Genomic DNA, 20,496 nt, shown 5'->3' with positions numbered 1-20,496 from the left:
CACCAAACTGCCATAACAACATCCTAAAAGTATGATAACAGTGGTTTAAATGACTTATGCTCTATATTTTGTCTTCATTAATCTACTTAAATTCTACTTGTTTAATATTTTTAGATGTATATGTTAAGTTTTTCTTCTTTATTTCTTTCTCTCTGTTCTCTTGTGTATATATGCATGCAAGTACCTAGAGCTTCTGGAAACCATACCAAATTCCTTGTGCACACTTGATTGATTCTTGATCTGATTCTAAATTTGTATGAGAAAGGGACTGAAATTGTTGTTATTCACTAAAAAAATCTCAAATTTGATAAATTCAGCTGCCGTTCATGATTGGTTATGCCACACAATAACGAATCATGTTTGGCATCACAGATGAAAGAATTTTCATATTTCACATTTGAATATAAATAAACACAAAGCTGCAGCTGCGATTTTCAGTAAATAGCAACTAAAATTTCACAATGCTAATGTATGGCATCAGAAAGCTTGGAATAAAGTGCATATACAGCTATTGTAGTCCAGAGCCGTCGATAGGGGACAGTTTTAAGACCATGATGTATTTCAAACTGGTGTGGTTTTATTTCAAACATAATAATGCCAAAATAAAGTTTGTTTAGAGGAGGTTCGTTTTCTGGCTGGTAACTAGGGCTGCATGATTAATAGCAATTAACATGAAATGGCGCTTAAACCGATTTGGCTACGATTATGAAATCGCAAAGGCTGTGATTATTTTTTATGCGCAGCTTGTCAGTGACGTATGGCTCTGTGATCAGCAGTAAATCCTGCTCCATCTGAAAGCACTGCGAGTTTGAGTCGTTTTTAACGTGTATTCGAGAAAGCAACACCTTCTTTCCAAATATGAGAAGCATTTATGAACCTCTTGTCCAACAAAAGACAACATTTAATAAATCAAAGCATTTCAATCTTCTGTTTATTCAGCTACAGCTAGTATGATGCCCATGGGGATTTCCTGGAATGAGTGTTATCTTCTTCTGCGGGGCATATTTGCCGTGTTTGCGCGAGAGCGCCCTCTGGCTTTCAGATGGAGCAACATTTACTACTGAGCACAAAACTGTACTTCACTGACAATCGGCACATAAAATAATCACAGCCTTTGCCAAATCGTGTGCGGTTTCATTTCGATTAATCGTGCAGCCGTATTTAAAACTACCACTAGTCAGTGGCGATTACATAATATTTGGGATGTTCAAAAATTGCATACCGCTGCTCAGGTATTTCAAACTTCTTTTTAACCCTAAGTGAAGAACGAAAAAAAAAATTGCTGTTAGTATATTGGGACCTTTATAGAGTTTCACTGCGTCAAAATTCTGGGGGTAGGGGAATGTTCCATTTATGTTCATGTTTCATTAAAAAGGAAATAATTTAGATTTGTGACAACATAAAGTAAATAAATGATAAAAGCATAACTTTTAAGTGAACTATTTCTTTAAGCATTTTAATCAATGATAAGTGCTACTCCCATGGCCGACAGAGGAAGGTGGGGGGTTTCTGGTAATTCTGCTCTTGATGCAGATGTTAAACAGTGTGGGTCCTGCTTTTATCTGAGAGGGTTTGACAGAATCAAGCAGCCCACTGATCACCAACATAAACATCTGCACCAGCAGGAGTCAAGTACTCATGCATACATTACAGCTTCAAGCACTCTCTGGCTGCTCAGAATGTTATGTTGGGGAGTGTGTCTGGGTGAAGAGTGTGTTTGTATAGAACGAGTTACCCAATCAGCTGATCCTTGTTCTGCTCAACTACAGTGGGCGACACGTTGGATACGACCACCTGCATGTCCAGCTGGTTAACCACTGACACCTGGGTGATAGGACAAAAATAATCTCTAGTTAAAAAAGGGAAAATTATGGTGTAGCATGAAGGTTCTGAACTGTTTCAAATATATGCTGTTCCTTTGGTTGATGAAACTGGGAGACAGAAATCAGTAAAAATTAAGGAAAAATTAAATCAAGGAACTTTAAGTAGGTCGTACTTTGTCATACAAAGAAATTATGAACACTTGCAAAACAAAGAGAGAACCAATGAAATATTAATAACCGATTATGCTGTAGTCAATGTGTGCTCTCTGTTGTTCTATGCTATTTTTCTATTTTTTTTGCATAGTAAACCAAAAACTGTATATGTAGTTTACCTTTTTTGCTAAATTATTTTGTCAGATAAATACATTAACCACATTTAGTGTTTTGATGTTCCTTTGATCAGATCCCCTTTGGACATCACTTTTGGTCACAACTGTATATACTTATACGGAGCCCGGGAAGTCACCTGTGGGAGAAAAAAAAAACAATCTGTGGCGACGGTTTTGAAATCCGTCCGCTCAGTTTATAAACCGTACTCACGAATTCTCAAACTGTTCCCTCGGTTTAACAAATCGTGCCCACGGATTAATAAACCGTACCCACGAATTTCTAATCCACGCTCTCAGATTTGTAAACCATGCTTTCAGTTTTTGCAATCTGTACCCACGAATTCATAAACCGTGCCCACGCTTTCACAATCCGTTCCCACGGGTTTGTAAACTGTACTCACGGATTTGTGGCTCACTCTCATTTTAGAAGAACACGTTGTTAACGAATCTTATTGTATATTGTTTTATTGAATATTAAGTGGAATACATCAAATTGTCTTAACTGCGTCTGCATGTTTAAAGAGATTCTCAATTGTAGCGTGTGGGTGGATGGGTGGAATATACGATATAATATGAATGACGTGCATCAAAATCTTTTGTTTATTTGTGATTATCTTAGCACTTTATTATTATTTTCTAACCTGTATTATGACTGATATTTTACAAATTGCTTTGTTCATTTTTTTGTAAGTATTGGACAAAGGCGTCTTCTAAATATGTAGCCTAAAATAATAATAATTATAATACAAATAATAATTATAAATAATTATTATTTATTATTATTATTTGAGTTAATAACTATAAATGAGTTCACTTAAGACAGTAATATGTTTATGATAAAATAATTTATGAATGCTTTATTTTTAAGCAAAAAATTATGCAAAAAATGTAGGCCTATTTTATCCAAAACTGTAAAAGGTTAGGTAGCCAATAATAATAAAGCATTGATAAATGATTTGATGACAAACATATTACTGTATTACCCAGGTGAAAAAGACGTACTATTAAATATATAAAAAATGTACTTGAGTATGTTTTTAGTACAATACAAATATACTTTAATGCATTTTTAATACATTTAACAGTACGTCTTTTTCACCTGGGTACTAAGTGAACTCTTTTATAGTTAATTTATAACTCAAATAATAATAATAATAATAATAAATATTATTATTATTATTATTATTACTACTACTTATGCACTTAGCACTACTACTGCTACATATTTAGAAGACGCTTTTGTCCAAAACTTACAAAAAAGGAACAAAGCAATTCGTCAAATATCAGTCATAATATTATCACATATAAACAAAAGATTTTGATGCACGTCATTCATATTAAATCGTATATTCCACCCATACCCGCTACAATTGAGAATCACTTTAAACATGCAGACGCAGTTAAGACAATTTGATGTATTCCACTTAATATTCAATAAAACAATATACAATAAGATTCGTTAACAACGTGTTCTTCTAAAATGAGAGTGAGCCACAAATCCGTGAGTACTGATTACAAACCCGTGGGAACGGATTGTGAAAGCGTGGGCACGGTTTATGAATTCGTGGGTACAGAGTGCAAAAACTGAAAGCACGGTTTACAAATCTGAGAGCGCGGATTAGAAATTCGTGGGTACGGTTTATTAATCCGTGGGCACGATTTGTTAAACCGAGGGAACAGTTTGAGAATTCGTGAGTACGGTTTATAAACTGAGCGGACGGATTTCAAAACCGTCGCAACGGATTGTTTTTTTTTCTCCCACAGGTGACTTCCCGGGCTCCGTATACTTAATGTACTGTTAAAACTGAAAAAAAAAATTGGTTTGATATTTTGAATGCAGTGAACTCAGACATTAAGTTAAACTTAACGTAAGTGTGTCACCGAAAATAGTATTACCGAATGTACAGTATATGAGTAATAATGGTGATGAATCTCCCTCAAAAGTACTAGAAGAATCACAAATGGAATTGTTAAGGACTCGTAACCTGTAAATTCCTTTAGTCTGTATTTAAATCAAGCTCTATACATGGAGCGGGCTAGCTGACATCATATTAAATACCCTTATCTCTGCATATTTATTTAACTCACAGACCAAGTGCAGGTTCAAGATAGTGAGAGCTATTGAGAGATTGATTTATGGGTTTAAATACTGCTGGAGCCCCTCAGCCCACAAAAAAATCGATGTCTCTTCGGCATCAGCTTTGGACGCTCTTCAAGCAAGCTTACAGGGACTGTATTTTTCTAATCAAAATCAGCTAACGGAGTTGCCACTGCTGTAAAATCAGATGATGGATTGCATCTCAGGACAGATTACTGCATTAAACTTGAATCATTCTGTTCAAACTGGCCTGGGAATGTGTATTTAAAGGCAAAGTGTATAATTTCTATCCTTCTTGCAAAAGCAGAATTGCTTCTCATCTGCAATCGCCCTGATTCTGATGCCACTTAATGATTCTGGTTCCTTTACGATTCCATTAATGATTCTTTTAATACTAAAATTCTTTCTCTTTCTTCGCCATTGACAAATTTTTTCTTAATTTAAGACACAACGATTCCCCGCTTTTTCTGGCTTATATGGTTATGGTTACGGTTATATGGCTTCTGAAAGAATACAGCATCTCCAGATCCAAAAACAAGCAAAGAAGATGATCTGCTTATATACCAGAAGGATCAGATAGAAGATTGCTTATCCACATTTAAGCTTTGGGGGTGTTTATAGACTCAATCTACTACATCTATAGACTACATCTACATGATAGACTACATCTATCTATGTTTTGCTCATCGTGCAAACTACATTTTTGACAAAGAACTTTTCTCAGCTTTTAGTTCAAAATGCTGTTTTTTATTGAAACTTAAAAGTGTTGATAAAACATGAATGAATGAAGCTAATAGCTGAGTCCCAAATAGACGCCTGTCTTTTTTACACGCCTGGTGTGACTACAGGTTTGGATAAATAAAGGCCGGTCTTTTTTAGTTTCGGGTTGTATTTAATCTTCTAAAACCCGTCAGATCGTCTGTTTAAGCCAGTTCTATGGAGCAGATTGTGCACGCAAGAGAGCCCTGCACATCTGGGCGGGAGCTGTGAGCGCAAGCAAGGCAGGCAGAGTAAGCGGAGGCTGGAGAGGGAGAAGCGGAGGAGAGCGACGAGGAGGAGGATTTCGCCAACTTGTAGTTGAGGATCGGGGTGATGATGATAATGATGAATAGGGTCCTTTTGGATCACATGATTGCAGCTGTTTTACAGGGTAGCCTTCATTCTTTCTTGTTGATGTGTTTCTGGCAACTAGTTCATAGGCTCGATGGATATTACCGGTAACTTGTATTGTTCAGCCCATAGATGTCACATCGTTTTTTTTATTTTTTTATGCTGCCAATAATTTAAAGGGGGTTAGGTATGTGCCACTCAAAAATTCAGGATGGCGACCATTTTCAAGATGGCCACCATTTCTGTCAAATAGTCATAATGTCTGCTTTGTCTGCCTCCTCTCCTTTGACCTGTTAAACTTGCCAGGGATATAAAATCCCCGCCGGCATAGCTCTCAGGTTCATTGGAGTACACAAACCTCTCAACCACGGCAAGGTGCAGTCCACAGGGAGGAAGGACCACTGTTAGAAAAAGGAAGTGGCTAGTAAAAATTCAGGATTGAAACCATTTTTCAAGATGGCTGCCATTCCTGTCCTATGTTCATTGCCACTGTTTCCAAAATAGTGATACAGATAATATGCCACAAATACTCTGTTAAGGCCACTTTTTGGAAAAATTGGATGGCCAATAAAAAAATCAAGATGGAGACCTTTTCCAAGATGGCCGTCATTTCGGTAGTATGTACACTGATGCACACATGCATGTTAGCAAAAATACTCTAACGGCCACACTTTTAGAAAAAGGCAATCGCAAAAATTCAAGATTTTTAAAGGTGGGTGTTGCTTTAATAGTGTACTATGTTGGGACTGCATAAGTTCTATTCACATTTTTACCAGCTCAAAGGCCTTGTGGTTAGAGTGTCCAACCTGAGATTGAGAGGATGTGCCCTGCCGAGTCATAATAAAGACTGTTAAAAATGGTAGCCAATGCCTCCCTGCTTGGCAGTCAGCAAGTGTTGTATTGGGGGCAACATATCCAGGAAGGTATACATATACATCACGGTCCAGAATGGTGCATTTGCTGTCCAGAAGACCCCCCATTGTTCACCAAGCTTTTTCCATCCCCAGGCAGCAGGACTCTCTGCTTCTGGCTGACACTGGGTTGCTTGACCCCATATGCAGCCTGCCTGATATGCAGCACATTTAGTGTGTTGAAGCAGAGCTGCTCTTGTTGGAGGAATGGCTTCATATAGCCTCTGCTTTCGGGCAAACATGTCAAGTCTAGCCTCATCTACACTAGCAGCTGTGCTTGATAGATCATACAGCAGGACCACAAACTTCTCAAGGATCTCCAGGTCACTATCAGTCGGAACAGGAAGGTATTGACTTAGTTTGCTGAAGATGAGAGAGGCCTCAGGGAAATGTCCCAGGTTTGCCAGGCAGTCTTTTTGCCTTTGTTGCGAAAGGCTGATACAGTATCACAACCCGTAAAGGCGTGAAAGAATAGAATGCCTTTGGTCTTAACCGGCCCAATAACATGGTACAGGTCATGAACACCAATCCACCGTAGGCTCACACCATGCCCAAATTCAACCCACTGCTGCTGGAGACCAAGATCCTGGAGGGATGGAAAGATGCTCAATGCTATAACAAGAATATCAGTGTCATTGGCTTTGATCATTATGGATTTGCTGCCCTCCTCTGTGGCATGTTTGGCATGTACAAAGATGCGGCTATCCGCTTCCTCATGGAAACATTTTTCTAGATGATCGAGACAGGTTTCAGATGTACTCAAGACATCAGGTCCCTTGGTTACAACAACTTTGTTTGGCACAGTCATTTGAGCAATCTTGTCAGCCAGAAAGTGGAAGAGGTCTGTTTTGTTATCAATATGTCTCAGGAAATTGCACCAATTTGATGCAACTTTATTCTTGTTTGTCAGTTTTATTTATTCACGTCGACCTTCCTGGCCTCGTTTAGATCTGGCACAACCTGTCAATTCAGTTGTGGCTATCCAGGCCCGGATTGACTAATCGGGAGCACCGGGAGAATTATTGGCCTGGGTCTGTTTTATTGGCCAGGAGGGCCGGTGTTGTCATGGCACTGGGTTGAATGCTTTCCTTATAGGCTCCAGTCATAGCGCAGCCCCACTATTTTTTATTATTATTTTATCGCAGCCCCACAAAAAATAAATAAAGTCACTTTGTTAGAGATGTGCGAACAAAAAATAAGAGATACAAAACATGGATAATAGCCTATAGGCACAAAGGCGGTGCTGAAAAGGCCAGAATAATAAAATATCTCTAGAAACTCAAGCGGCCAAATAGCCTACGAGTCAGGGCTGCACCGACCATTGAGGTCTCCGAGGTCCGAACCTCTGTAATTTTTCCTGAGTGTATAATGAACGTTGTGAAATAATTGCCTAATATTAACTGCTGCAATGATTTGCATATCCCGACGATAACCGACCTCATCATCTGAGCTGCTTCAGCACTCAAACACCGCTCGTCGGCAATGGCAAAATGTTTGAGATGACCGATCAAAGCAAGCGGAATTTATGTTCACAGAAGCGCAAGCCGCGGCCGTGTGCGAATCCCAACGCGACGCTTCACAAGATAAGGTGCAAGTGGCTAAACTAAACAGCTGTTTTACAATAGAAATTTTAAACGACCGACATAAATAATCACTTTGCAAAGACTGTATCAATCTAAGCTCAGCTTCAGGAAGGGGAGATTTACAGGTAAAGATAAAGAGACTGTGAGAAGAAGAACGAGAGAAGGAGATGGAGATGAGAGAGGAGAGCAGGTAGAGCAATAGCCTATTGCATAATAATGCGAATAACTTTATTACAATGGATTCCTATTTAACACAGTCAGATGTTCTTTGCCAATGACAGTGGAAAAATAATATGCCCCCGAACCCCCTAGATCACTTTTGGGACCTCTGTATTTATAAAACCCTGTGTACTGATATTGCACTGAATAGAAAATTATATTTTTGAAAAATACGATGAATTACAAGGCTGTACAGAACAGTGCACTATTGCAGACTTAGGCTCAATCCCAATTCACCCCTTGCCCCTACCCCTCCGTTTTTCGCATTCCCGTGAAGGGGTAGGGTTGTCTCGATTCTTTTTTGGTTGGAGGGGTAGGGGTAGGGGTAGGGGGAAAGGCCGGATAGTCCTTGAAAGATTGGGCCTTATATACTGAGGGTTTAATTAAAATGAGTCCCACTCCAGCCCTGTGGCTATCTAACTACATCTATTACTAGCTAATTGATGAGGGGCTGTTAGACAGCATTTGGGACACTAAACTTAGCTATACAATTACTACTAGTCAAGAACTACAGTGTAAAGTAAGTAAAACTAGATCAGCTGACACTGAACCCCATGCTGAGTTCCACAGCAGTGAAGTCACCAGTGTGCCCTGGTTGTGTAATGACGTTCACTCTATTAAACAAAACCTTCCTTAACACATTAACCCTCTGAGGTCGGCAAACGCGCGGGCGCGTTTTGCTGGATTTTCTTCACATTGTAGCACAATAAACTTAAATTACTCCGTCATTTATGGTCATACAGAAAAAAGAAATATGAAAAAGGAATCTGTGAGATGTCTACTTTTATATGTGTCCACTTACAATCAAATCAAAACATTGTGCTTTTGTAAAATAAAGAAAATAAACAGGGTGTGCTTTCTGGCTCTCCGTCGTGGTGAACTTTTTTTTCTTGAGCACGTCTATAAACTGAAACAAAACTCAGCGAATACTTGTCACACATTTATGAGCCATATATCTTTATAAACATTTAAGTGTGTACTTTTAAATCATCGGATTCAAACTGAAAACAAATATTCTCTGTTTAAGTAATTTGTATAAAACCAACAAGATGTCCAGCTTCTCAAACACTTGCTCATTATTTTTAATTCGACCACGCCCACGCGCGCAAAAGAGATTCACATGCAAATCTCCACATGGAACGCGAACGCGCTCGTTACCTCAAAAACAAAGCACCAAAAAACTTCACAAGTCTCTGCTTTTCGTCGAGTTTGGAAGACACGCCGTGAGCTTACATTGGATTTACCTCAGAAGAAGAAGAACGCGATTTGAAGACAAGAAAGATGTTGTCAGGTTTGGCATAGACGAAGCAGACAGAATGGTAAGTTAAATGCTTTAACCCCCTGAGGTCGACGGTATCGCCGGCGATACCAGCTCGCTTTTTTTTTATCAGTGTAAAAGAAACTCATAAATACTCGGTTGACTTTGATTTTCCATAGGAGTTTCATACATCAATCGATTCTGTTAAATGTGTATTATTTTTGTGTATACTCACAATAAAAACAAAGTGTTGTGCTCTTTGCCAAATAAAGAAAAATAAACATGAAGCGAGTTCTGCCTTCTCTCTGTCCGTGTAGTCCATTCTGAAACGCGTCCGAAAATGAATCATAACTCAGCGAATACTTCTCACACAGGCACGTGAGATATGTCTTTATGAAGCTTGAAATCTCTTCTTTTAAATTAAGTAATTTATATAAAAAACAAATATTCTCATCTTGTGAAATCTGTATTAAAAGAGAGCGATTCCAGTCGACCTCATTAGAGCTAATTCAAATGTAATGTGACACGCCCACGGAGAGCGCATGCTATTCAAACGCAAATGGCTGAGGTAATCCACGCAAACCTGTGAACACCCCCATCAGCTCGAGAAAACCAAAACACAAGTTTATTCAGATCATTACTTGTTTACACAGTCTCGCAGCGCTGTGAGGAATAATGAGGAATACGAGGAATACGAGCTGAGGAATACTAGTAAGTTTTTTTTCCTTCTCGGGTTTCTGTTTATGAATGAATGAACGGCATAGATGCGCGCTGTTTACCACAGCTGGCAAAAAACAATATTACGTGACAGTTCTCCATTATGGAAGCGAGCGCTCTAAAAAAAGCACTAAAAGACTTTCAAACTTTCACAGAGACCTCAAAACAGAAAGTACAAATCCTTTCTTTAAAACGAATTTCGTTTTGTATCAATTGTATCTTAATTTTAATAATTTTTTCATTAACAAATTTCCTGGATTTAAAGTAAATATAGGCTAGCAATCACAACATAAGGTGCTTGAACTGGAGATCATCATGAACCAGACCGTAGCCTACTCGCCTCACATGTCTAAAAAATGTGAAATATATTTACAGAAAGCTGGTTCTAAACAAAACCATCCAAAACAAAAAACTATGTAGCCTAATAAATGTGCATTTCTCCGGTGCGTTCACTAGCCTACTGCGAAGATCGCGAGTCAATAGCCTATCGTCAACTTCATCTTTGCCAGAAGTTAAATTTAAATGGTCAATATAAGTCTTCTTCTAAATATATCTTTTGTCCTTGCATTGTGGCTCAGTCAGTTTCACACCTGAGTGAATGGCTCATCATTATGCAGAGTGGGTGGGACATTGTATTCTAAGGTGTAAACCACTCCTCGTTCACGCCCCCCTCGCATATTGGCTTTCCAAGCAAAACCTGTTTTACATCAATTTAAATCAATGTATGGTTTTATGTGAACAATAAAGCAAGACTATTTTCACATAATTTTAAAGAAAAAATTCTAGGCGAGGACATCCATTAGTCAAAAGTCTTGACACATATTTACTATGTGTTTTGTGGCCTTATTTCAGAAATTTTAGTTTTTAGTTTTTTCAATATCCATGCATAAACATTATTCTCTCAAAAATGAAAACATGTACATACATGTGGCTCACATATTATTGTAGCCCTGTTTGTGCTTTATAGAGTGAATTTACACCTTTGCCATTGATATGTTTATAAGCAACTGAAAAAAGCACAAATGTCAGGGCATGTCAGAACATCTCAAGGGCCCCAAAAACAGCCCAGACCCCAGAGGGTTAATTTGCAGAATGGATCGGTACAGCGAAACAGGTGAGTAACCAGTAAGTTGAATTTCAGATGATAGCTTAATCAAATCAAATCAAGTATATTTGTATAGCGCTTTTCACAATACAGATTGTATCAAAGCAGCTTCACAGTATTAAAATAAAATAATACAACAAAGTTTGTTTCTAGTGTAATTTATTGATTGATAGAATAAAATTAAATATCCCCAAAATATCCCCAACTGAAGTGTAACCAAGTTTCTCTCTCTCTTTCTCTTGCAGATGATGATGAAGGAGTTCCTTAGAAGACGGAATGGTGACTGGCTGAGAAGATCGGGATCGAAGGTAGGTATACAGGTAAGTATAGAAGAGAGTCTGTGTCATGTGTAGACGAGATCAGACAATGACTGAATGTTTGTAGCAGGTATATATGGGTGAACTGATGATGAGGTCCAGGTGACGGTGATTAGTAATCAGGTGACAATGAGCGTGTGAATGACTGAGCGGCTGGAGTGAGGGAATGAGTGGAAGGAGATGGTGATGGAATCCTGACAGATGTAAGGTAAGAAATTCTTAATTATATTAGTTGAATATTATTGTTGCATAAACTTCACATTGCAGTTGAACTGTTGCTAGATATATGGTGAATATTATAATATTTAGACCCGTGTTTACTGTTAAATACGGTTTGTGGATATCTGCTCAAACGTAGATATGTATAATTTAGTAACCATAATGTTTCATATTTTGGAGCGCGCTGTGCGTTTGAATGTAACATATTTTGGAGCACGCTCAGCGTTTGAATGTATCATATATTGGAGCGCGCTCTGCGTTTGAATGTATCATATTTTGGAGCGCGCTCAGCGTTTGAATGTAACATATTTTGGAGCGAGCTCAGCGTTTGAATGTAACATTTTGGAGTGCACTCTGCATTTGAATGCATCATATTTTGGAGCGCGCTCAGCGTTTGAATGTAACATATTTTGGAGCGTGCTCTGCGGTTGAATGTAACATATTTTGGAGTGCGCTCAGCGTTTGAATGTAACATATTTTGGAGCACGCTGTGCATTTGAATTTTTCATATTATATCATCATAACGAATGGAAACATTTGAAGTAACATATGATAATCAATATAATTTTGTTCTAGTAGTTGTTACTGAAGTGATCCGTTTGAAAGATTTATAGGCTGCTATAAGTTATTGTTATTATTATTATTATTATTTTATGTAGCACTGCGTGTAGCCTATGCCTACAAGGCACAACAAACCTGGTGTTCATTATATATTGTTGGAAACATTTGTGTGTGTATTCTGTGAATTTTAAAAAGCAATTTTAACCAGAAAAAAAAACAAACATTTTAACCGTACAGCCCTATAGTTTCTCTTGATATCAGCATGGTCACAGGTGTTTTTTGTTTTGTTTTGTTTTTTTATACAGGGACCAGATGCCACTGAATCCTGCTGACTTCAACAACATTCACATGAGTCTCTGTACATGAACATGGTAAAGTGAAAATCATACACCTTGGAAATGAAAGGTATGTACAATGTTTTTAGGAATGTCAGAAAGGTCTCTGTCTTTGGATCACTGTTTTCAATAGTGTGCTTTTTGTCATTTGTTGTGTATCTTTGGATTATGTTGTGTTGTAAATAAATCCAAACAATCAAAAAGCCATTCCTTTTTAAATCTCCTCATTCTTTCTGCAAGGTTGCTCAGAATGACAGGGCCTGATAGCTCCTGATAGGGCCATTAGGGGAGGGTCTTTGTCTTTCTCAGGTGTGAAATCCATACATATTAATGATGTGTTTACGCCTCTTTGCATAAAGCTTTCTTACACAAAACATGTCTTACAAATTTTAAATCAATATTGTCTTATCTGAATGAGCAGTCAGGATGATTTTCACATAGTTTTGGAGCAAATATTCTAGACTACGTGATACAATTTTCAAAAGTCTTGTGAAGAAATAATCAGTATGGGTTTCATGGCCTTATTTCAGTGACAATTTTTTTGAAATTTTGTAAAACTAGTGACAAACCACGCATAATATTTTGACAAACCACGCATAAATGTCATTATCTCAAAACTACAAACTTTTACATACATGCTGCTTATATATTATTGTAGCAGAGTTTGTGCTAAATACAGTGTAATCAGACTTTAGCCATGAAAATGTCACAAGTAACAGAAATAAGCACAAATGTCAGAGCATGTCAGAACACCTCCAGGGCCAGAAAACAGCTCAGACCTCAGAGGGTTAAATTGAGCTCTGACAGAAATGGTGGCCATCTTGAAAATGGTGGCCATCTTGAATTTTTGAGGGACAAGCACCGTTTTCCCAAAAAGTGACCCTTAGAGAGTATCTAAGGGCATCCAAATTTCATGCTTGTATACCAATTTGAACGATTCTCTTGAAATATGCCATTAATCTGCTGCACTAAAGAATAGGTCTCTGCTTTTAAGCAAGACAAATATATATATATATATATATATATATATATATAAAATGTATATGTATATATATATAAGTATTAAGTATATAAAAAGTATTAAGTATATAAAAATAAGTATTTGAACACCCTGCTATTTTGCAAGTTCTCCCACTTGGAAATCATGGAGGGGTCTGAAATTGTCATCGTAGGTGCATGTCCACTGTGAGAGACATAATCTAAAAAGAAAAATCCAGAAATCACAAAATATGATACAGATGCAAATAAGTATTTGAACACCTGTCTATCAGCTAGAATTCTGACCCTCAAAGACCTGTTAGTCTGCCTTTAAAATGTCCACCTCCACTCCATTTATTATCCTAAATTAGATGCACCTGTTTGAGGTCGTTAGCTGCATAAAGACACCTGTCCACCCCATACAATCAGTAAGAATCCAACTACTAACATGGCCAAGACCAAAGAGCTGTCCAAAGACACTAGAGACAAAATTGTACACCTCCACAAGGCTGGAAAGGGCTACGGGGAAATTGCCAAGCAGCTTGGTGAAAAAAGGTCCACTGTTGGAGCAATCATTAGAAAATGGAAGAAGCTAAACATGACTGTCAATCTCCCTCGGACTGGGGCTCCATGCAAGATCTCACCTCGTGGGGTCTCAATGATCCTAAGAAAGGTGAGAAATCAGCCCAGAACTACACGGGAGGAGCTGGTCAATGACCTGAAAAGAGCTGGGACCACCGTTTCCAAGGTTACTGTTGGTAATACACTAAGACGTCATGGTTTGAAATCATGCATGGCACGGAAGGTTCCCCTGCTTAAACCAGCACATGTCAAGGCCCGTCTTAAGTTTGCCAATGACCATTTGGATGATCCAGAGGAGTCATGGGAGAAAGTCATGTGGTCAGATGAGAGCAAAATAGAACTTTTTGGTCATAATTCCACTAAACGTGTTTGGAGGAAGAAGAATGATGAGTACCATCCCAAGAACACCATCCCTACTGTGAAGCATGGGGGTGGTAGCATCATGCTTTGGGGGTGTTTTTCTGCACATGGGACAGGGCAACTGCACTGTATTAAGGAGAGGATGACCGGGGCCATGTATTGCGAGATTTTGGGGAACAACCTCCTTCCCTCAGTTAGAGCATTGAGGATGGGTCGAGGCTGGGTCTTCCAACATGACAATGACCCGAAGCACACAGCCAGGATAACCAAGGAGTGGCTCTGTAAGAAGCATATCAAGGTTCTGGCGTGGCCTAGCCAGTCTCCAGACCTAAACCCAATAGAGAATCTTTGGAGGGAGCTCAAACTCCGTGTTTCTCAGCGACAGCCCAGAAACCTGACTGATCTAGAGAAGATCTGTGTGGAGGAGTGGGCCAAAATCCCTCCTGCAGTGTGTGCAAACCTGGTGAAAAACTACAGGAAACGTTTGACCTCTGTAATTGCAAACAAAGGCTACTGTACCAAATATTAACATTGATTTTCTCAGGTGTTCAAATACTTATTTGCAGCTGTATCATACAAATAAATAGTTAAAAAATCATACATTGTGATTTCTGGATTTTTTTTTTTTAGATTATGTCTCTCACAGTGGACATGCACCTACGATGACAATTTCAGACCCCTCCATGATTTCTAAGTGGGAGAACTTGCAAAATAGCAGGGTGTTCAAATACTTATTTTCCTCACTGTATATATATATATATATATATAATATACATATATTTGTCTTGCTTCAAAGCAGAGACTCTGTTCTTTCTCTTGATATATTGAATGTTTACATACAGTATTCATACAACAAAACTTTCTTGAAGTAATGAAAGTTTTGTGAATATCAAAAATGCTGGCGCTGGCTGGTACCTTTTTTTTTTTTTTTTTTTTTTACACTGGCGTGTAAAGAGTTAAAATTTATGCTAAATACTGTATATGCTAAACGAAAACAATTATATTTTTGGCAACATATTTGTTTTTTATCCTAATCCAAATACCATTTATTAAAACAAAATGCTGCTCTGGATGTGTATCTTTAACCACATGTTGTCATATGAACAACCAGACAGTAATTAAACCAATACGAATGAAAGTGAAGACATGTCTTGAAAGTTCCACTCACTGAGTCAGATGTTACATTTAAGACTGATTTAGCGAATAAGGGACTTGTAATAAACCATCTTTTTGAGTGATTCATTAAAAATAACCAGCTCTTTCTCAAATCTGACTTTTGAATGGAAAACGACAAAAACGCTCAACCTTATGCTTCCCGATCACATACTTACCACCACTTGAGCGCTGCTGCTGAGTCCCTCCCCGTAGTCGTCTGTAGCAACCACGTCAAATTTGAAGTAGGAGCGCCGCATGTTCCTGTACATGATGGCTGTCTTAATTACGCCAGTGAAGGGCTCAATAACAAAGCCGTCTTTGCCGTCAGTAGTTGGGGGGATAATCAGCCTGTACAGCATGGCACTGAAATTCCCTGTGTCCTTATCCAGAGCCTGTCAGAAACAATAGAGCAGACATGTCAAAGAGAGGAATAGCCATGAGCTACTTTTCACCTACAACAGAGAGCTGCTCAACCTCTGCCGTCACACGCCGTTCCACCTTCGGCCCTTAGGAGGAGCTCCAAGCTCCGATTTCCCAGCACCAACGTCACCTTGGCTAGTCTCAGATGAGCATTACAGCACTCCACTGCGGTGACAATGATTTATAATGGCTTTCTACATGAGAGGGAAACAGGCGGCTCCACGGGCAGCAGGGTGCCCCGGACCAGGCAGAGTCATTAACACAAATGAGACTTTTACCAATATGCCTGGGAGACCCATTTCAATAAATACAGTAAGTGTGTATTTAAGTCCCTTGCAAACAAAAGGTCTGTCTTTTAATTGGTCGCTTAATGTGGCTAAACTCGGTGGAGAAAACCTTCGATCTGCGCTGCGGTGAGATCTTGAGCCGAAACTGTTTGAAATTGAGTTCGTAGTTCCACAAACGTCTCTTTTCGTTTCTTTCTTCATGTTCTTAAACCTCAGATTAAACTCGGAGAACATTAGTAAGGCAATGTTTTATAAGAAGGATTGCTTAAACTAATTATCAGATCAGGAGGGAACAATGAATGCAGGGAGAACCGGAAAAGGCGCTTCCACAACAACGCGTAAAAGTAAAAGCATTTCAATCCCTGTCCTTAGGGTTGGCAGAGCAAAGAACGTTTTAAATTTTCTCGCCCTTTTCTCCTCAAAACTATTTAAAGAGGGATTTCAAAGTACATTAAAGTAGTCTAATCTACGAGCCCCTGAGCTGTCAAAATTCCATAGTGGCCTACGCAATTCCCATGATACCTGAGAAATGGACAAAAAGCATGACTCTGTATGTCCAAGCAGCGTATTTGGCTTTTTGCCCGCTGAACTTCACATCTCAGATGTTTCTACAAGTAAACAGAAGACCATGACGAGTGGTAATCTGTATTCGCAGTGAATGTGACCCTATAAAACCCTGGACTTCTGCTGCGTGGCTTAACTCAGTCTGGGGTCTTGGCTAATAAGGTCTCCTTGAACAAACGTAGGACGCTGGCCATCTGATAGCATCACTGCCGGTGTTCTTATAGTCGGCACATGAACTTAAGGCAGAGTGAAGCCATATGAGGTGAAACCCAGTGTGAGTGGCAGCATGTGGTCTGCATGTCTGATTAGAGTAACACTGATGTAATTAAATGGACAACTTTTTCAGGCTGTAGCTCTGAGGCCAGAAATTGAAATGCCTGTTGAATACATTGCAATTTTGATACCACAGTAAAAACTAATATGCTATTAGAACTAATGAAATAAACAGTGCTTGTTTTCTGGGTATTTGACATCACTATCAAGCAAGTAAACAGTCAGAAATTGAAAAAAAAAAAGTTATCAAATGTTAAATAAAATTATACTTAAACAATTAAAATGAATTAGTAATAAAGTTCAAATTAAACTTAAAATGATTAATTATTAAAATGTTCTAGCCAAAAGCAGTGAGTGTTTTTCTATTTTACTTGTCAATACTGTTTTTTTGATTAACATTATGATTTTAGCATTTTAATTTAGAATCAACTTTGTATAGGCACTGGCAATTTAGACATCCATAGAACTTCAGCACTCTAGTTACCTTCAAATCTGTGCTATTAACCCATATGTTACATGATGTATTTTTGTAGGCCAACTGAAGTCAGCATCACTCTGTTTCCATCTGTTTCTTTTACCATATTCCATTGACTCTTGGTTTATTGCTTATTAATCTTCACAAATGAACACAACTTGAATTTGAAGCCTAAATAAATCAGCAGAAGTAAAAAACTAAACAAAAGCAATAAAAAAACTACAGTCATATGACTTCAATGCCGCCACCATTAAACTTCCGACAACTCTTTTAGTCTTTATTTAAAACATTTTCCCTGAAAGTTTGAGTTAGAATAATTTGCAAGAGCCCGAATCACGATTATAAACACAACAAAGGCTGTGAAAGCGAACTACTATTTTCCAATCAAGTTAAAGTTTTAAAATAATCAACAGGGGGTATTACTGCTGCATTTTATGTGGTCGAATAAAACAGGAAAATATCTTGAGCTTGTGTTTACAGACCTTATTTCAGGCATTTAACCAAAAATCCATTCAAAAAACCCATTGACTTCAGGAAGATGGAAACGGAAGTAAGCTAAAATACAGTATTAACTCATGTCTGGGTTTTGGCCTACAAAAATACAGCAGCACTCTATTATTCTGGTAGTCAGCCATAAACATGGCAACAGATTAACTCACTTTAATGGAGAAACTTTTACTCTGCCATGAAAGGATTTGACTTGGAGACATTTTCTGCTATAGCGCCACACTGCAACACTGACAATTAAATCTGTGTGTTATAAATCAAATCGGAAAAAATGCGTAAAATCAAGCTGGAGAAGCTAGTAGTATCTGTTTATGTACTTGTATAGGTACAATTTCAGGCTTATGGTTGAATAAAGGCATGAAAAATAGATATGAGTGAGAAACGGTTAGTCAGAGAACACAGAAAGTCACTGTGAGAGAAAAGAACTTGCAGAGAGAGAAAACAAAAGAATATTACAGAGAGAGAAAGAGGCTGGAAAAGGACAGTGCTCTGTGCTCTAAGAGAAAGCCTGGCTGATTTATGAGGATCTTTGATTCATTTTCTTTTCCAGAGAATGCGGCGCCCTTGTCCACAGCTGTGTTGAGATCTGTATCAGCGAGCCTCCCGAGCCGTGGCATTTTATAAGCTGTCTCACGATGATCCAATCTTTCAGACCCCAGCTGGTCAGACTTAAGCTCTTCAACCGAGACCAGCAATCTGAGCAACACCTCACACAGACCAAGAACCACCGGCACTCCAGCAAAAGCTAGCATTCCAAGCTTTTTCAACAATAAATTCCCATGGCTTGTCCATTACTTCACTAAAATGTGTCCTAACCAGACGCAATGCGGTGAGATTACAACAACAAGCAATTGGTCTGACCACACACTGACAACACGACTACAAGACGCGACAAAATCAAGTAAAAAAAAATCAGCAAATCAGAAGAGTGTGTGGGCGGAGCTGTCTGCAAGCCGAGTAAATAATCAAAACGATAAATATTGCACCATTTTAGCATCTTAGAATGTCTTGCGTATCACGTTGTGGTACGTTGTGGTTTTCTCCACACTAGAGCAATTTCAAAACACTAAAACATTTGAAAAATGTATATTATTCACCACAGAAATGTCCATGACTTTTAAGAGTTGATTAATATCCATGACTTTTCCAGGCCAGGAAAATTATTTTAAAACTCCCTGATATTTCCAGGTCTTCCATGACCATGAAAATGGGTGATTTCCTCATGTTGAAGAACTGAATTATTTTTCATTGCTGTGTAGCTTTGTTCTCTGAAATGTGTCCATTGGTGCTGGACTGACATCTTATTATGCATGCTTAGCAGCCAGCCAATCAAATTACAATTTGTGCCAGCTTTTGCCATTCTTATGAAATGTGCATCAGTTAGTGAACGATTGTTGGCTTATCCATGGTTTTGCTGTCTGCATGAGGCCTCATGGATACAGTTACAATCCTGCAGGGGAGAGACACTTTACCTGGACCTGTAAAACAGAGGTGAAGGTCTTGGCATCCTCTGCAACCCCTCCGAGGTAAAAGGGCTTAGTGAACTCCGGAGGATGGTCGTTCTCATCTTGCACGTCAATGAAGACCTTTGCTGTGTTGCCTGAGAGAGAAAAAAATATCACAAAATACAAATTATCATTAAAATAAAGTGAGGACCTATATAAGACCTACAAAACATCTGAGAATATGTTATAGCAAGGAGCTTTCCATGAGGTTCATTCTCGTGTTACGCAGCACGTTTGAGCTTCAGTAAGAACCAATGAGGTTCATTCTCGTGTTACGCAGCACGTTTGAGCTTCAGCAAGAACCAATGAGGTTCATTCTCATGTTACACAGCACGTTTGAGCTTCAGCAAGAACCAATGAGATTCATTCTCATGTTACGCAGCACGTTTGAGCTTCAGTAAGAACCAATGAGGTTCATTCTCGTGTTACGCAGCACGTTTGAGCTTCAGCAAGAACCAATGAGGTTCATTCTCATGTTACACAGCACGTTTGAGCTTCAGCAAGAACCAATGAGATTCATTCTCATGTTACGCAGCACGTTTGAGCTTCAGTAAGAACCAATGAGGTTCATTCTCATGTTACGCAGCACGTTTGAGCTTCAGTAAGAACCAATGAGGTTCAATCTTGTGTTACGCAGCATGTTTGAGCTTCAGTAAAAATCAATGAGGTTCAATCTCGTGTTACGCAGCACGTTTGAGCTTCAGTAAGAATCAGTGAGGTTCATTCTCATGTTACGCAGCACGTTTGAGCTTCAGTAAGAACCAATGAGGTTCATTCTCATGTTACGCAGCACGTTTGAGCTTCA

General features: G+C 38.6%; 1 protein-coding gene across 1 annotated transcript in view; it reads right to left on the bottom strand.

Annotated features, from left to right (window-relative positions):
- pcdh15b (protocadherin-related 15b) overlaps positions 1 to 20,496 on the bottom strand; it is a 239,017-nt gene that overhangs the window by 19,590 nt on the left and 198,931 nt on the right. Inside the window, exons 27-29 of the mRNA XM_084135704.1 lie at positions 19,659 to 19,786; positions 15,837 to 16,052; positions 1,736 to 1,824 (exon numbers count right to left, since the gene is read on the bottom strand). Coding sequence (XP_083991830.1) covers positions 1,736 to 1,824; positions 15,837 to 16,052; positions 19,659 to 19,786 — 433 coding nt within the window. The remainder of the gene's footprint in view (positions 1 to 1,735; positions 1,825 to 15,836; positions 16,053 to 19,658; positions 19,787 to 20,496) is intronic.

This window comes from Abramis brama, assembly GCF_963993115.1.
Source record: "Abramis brama genome assembly, chromosome: 14".
NCBI lineage: Eukaryota > Metazoa > Chordata > Actinopteri > Cypriniformes > Leuciscidae > Abramis > Abramis brama.
This window is presented reverse-complemented; position numbering and strand designations above follow the sequence as displayed.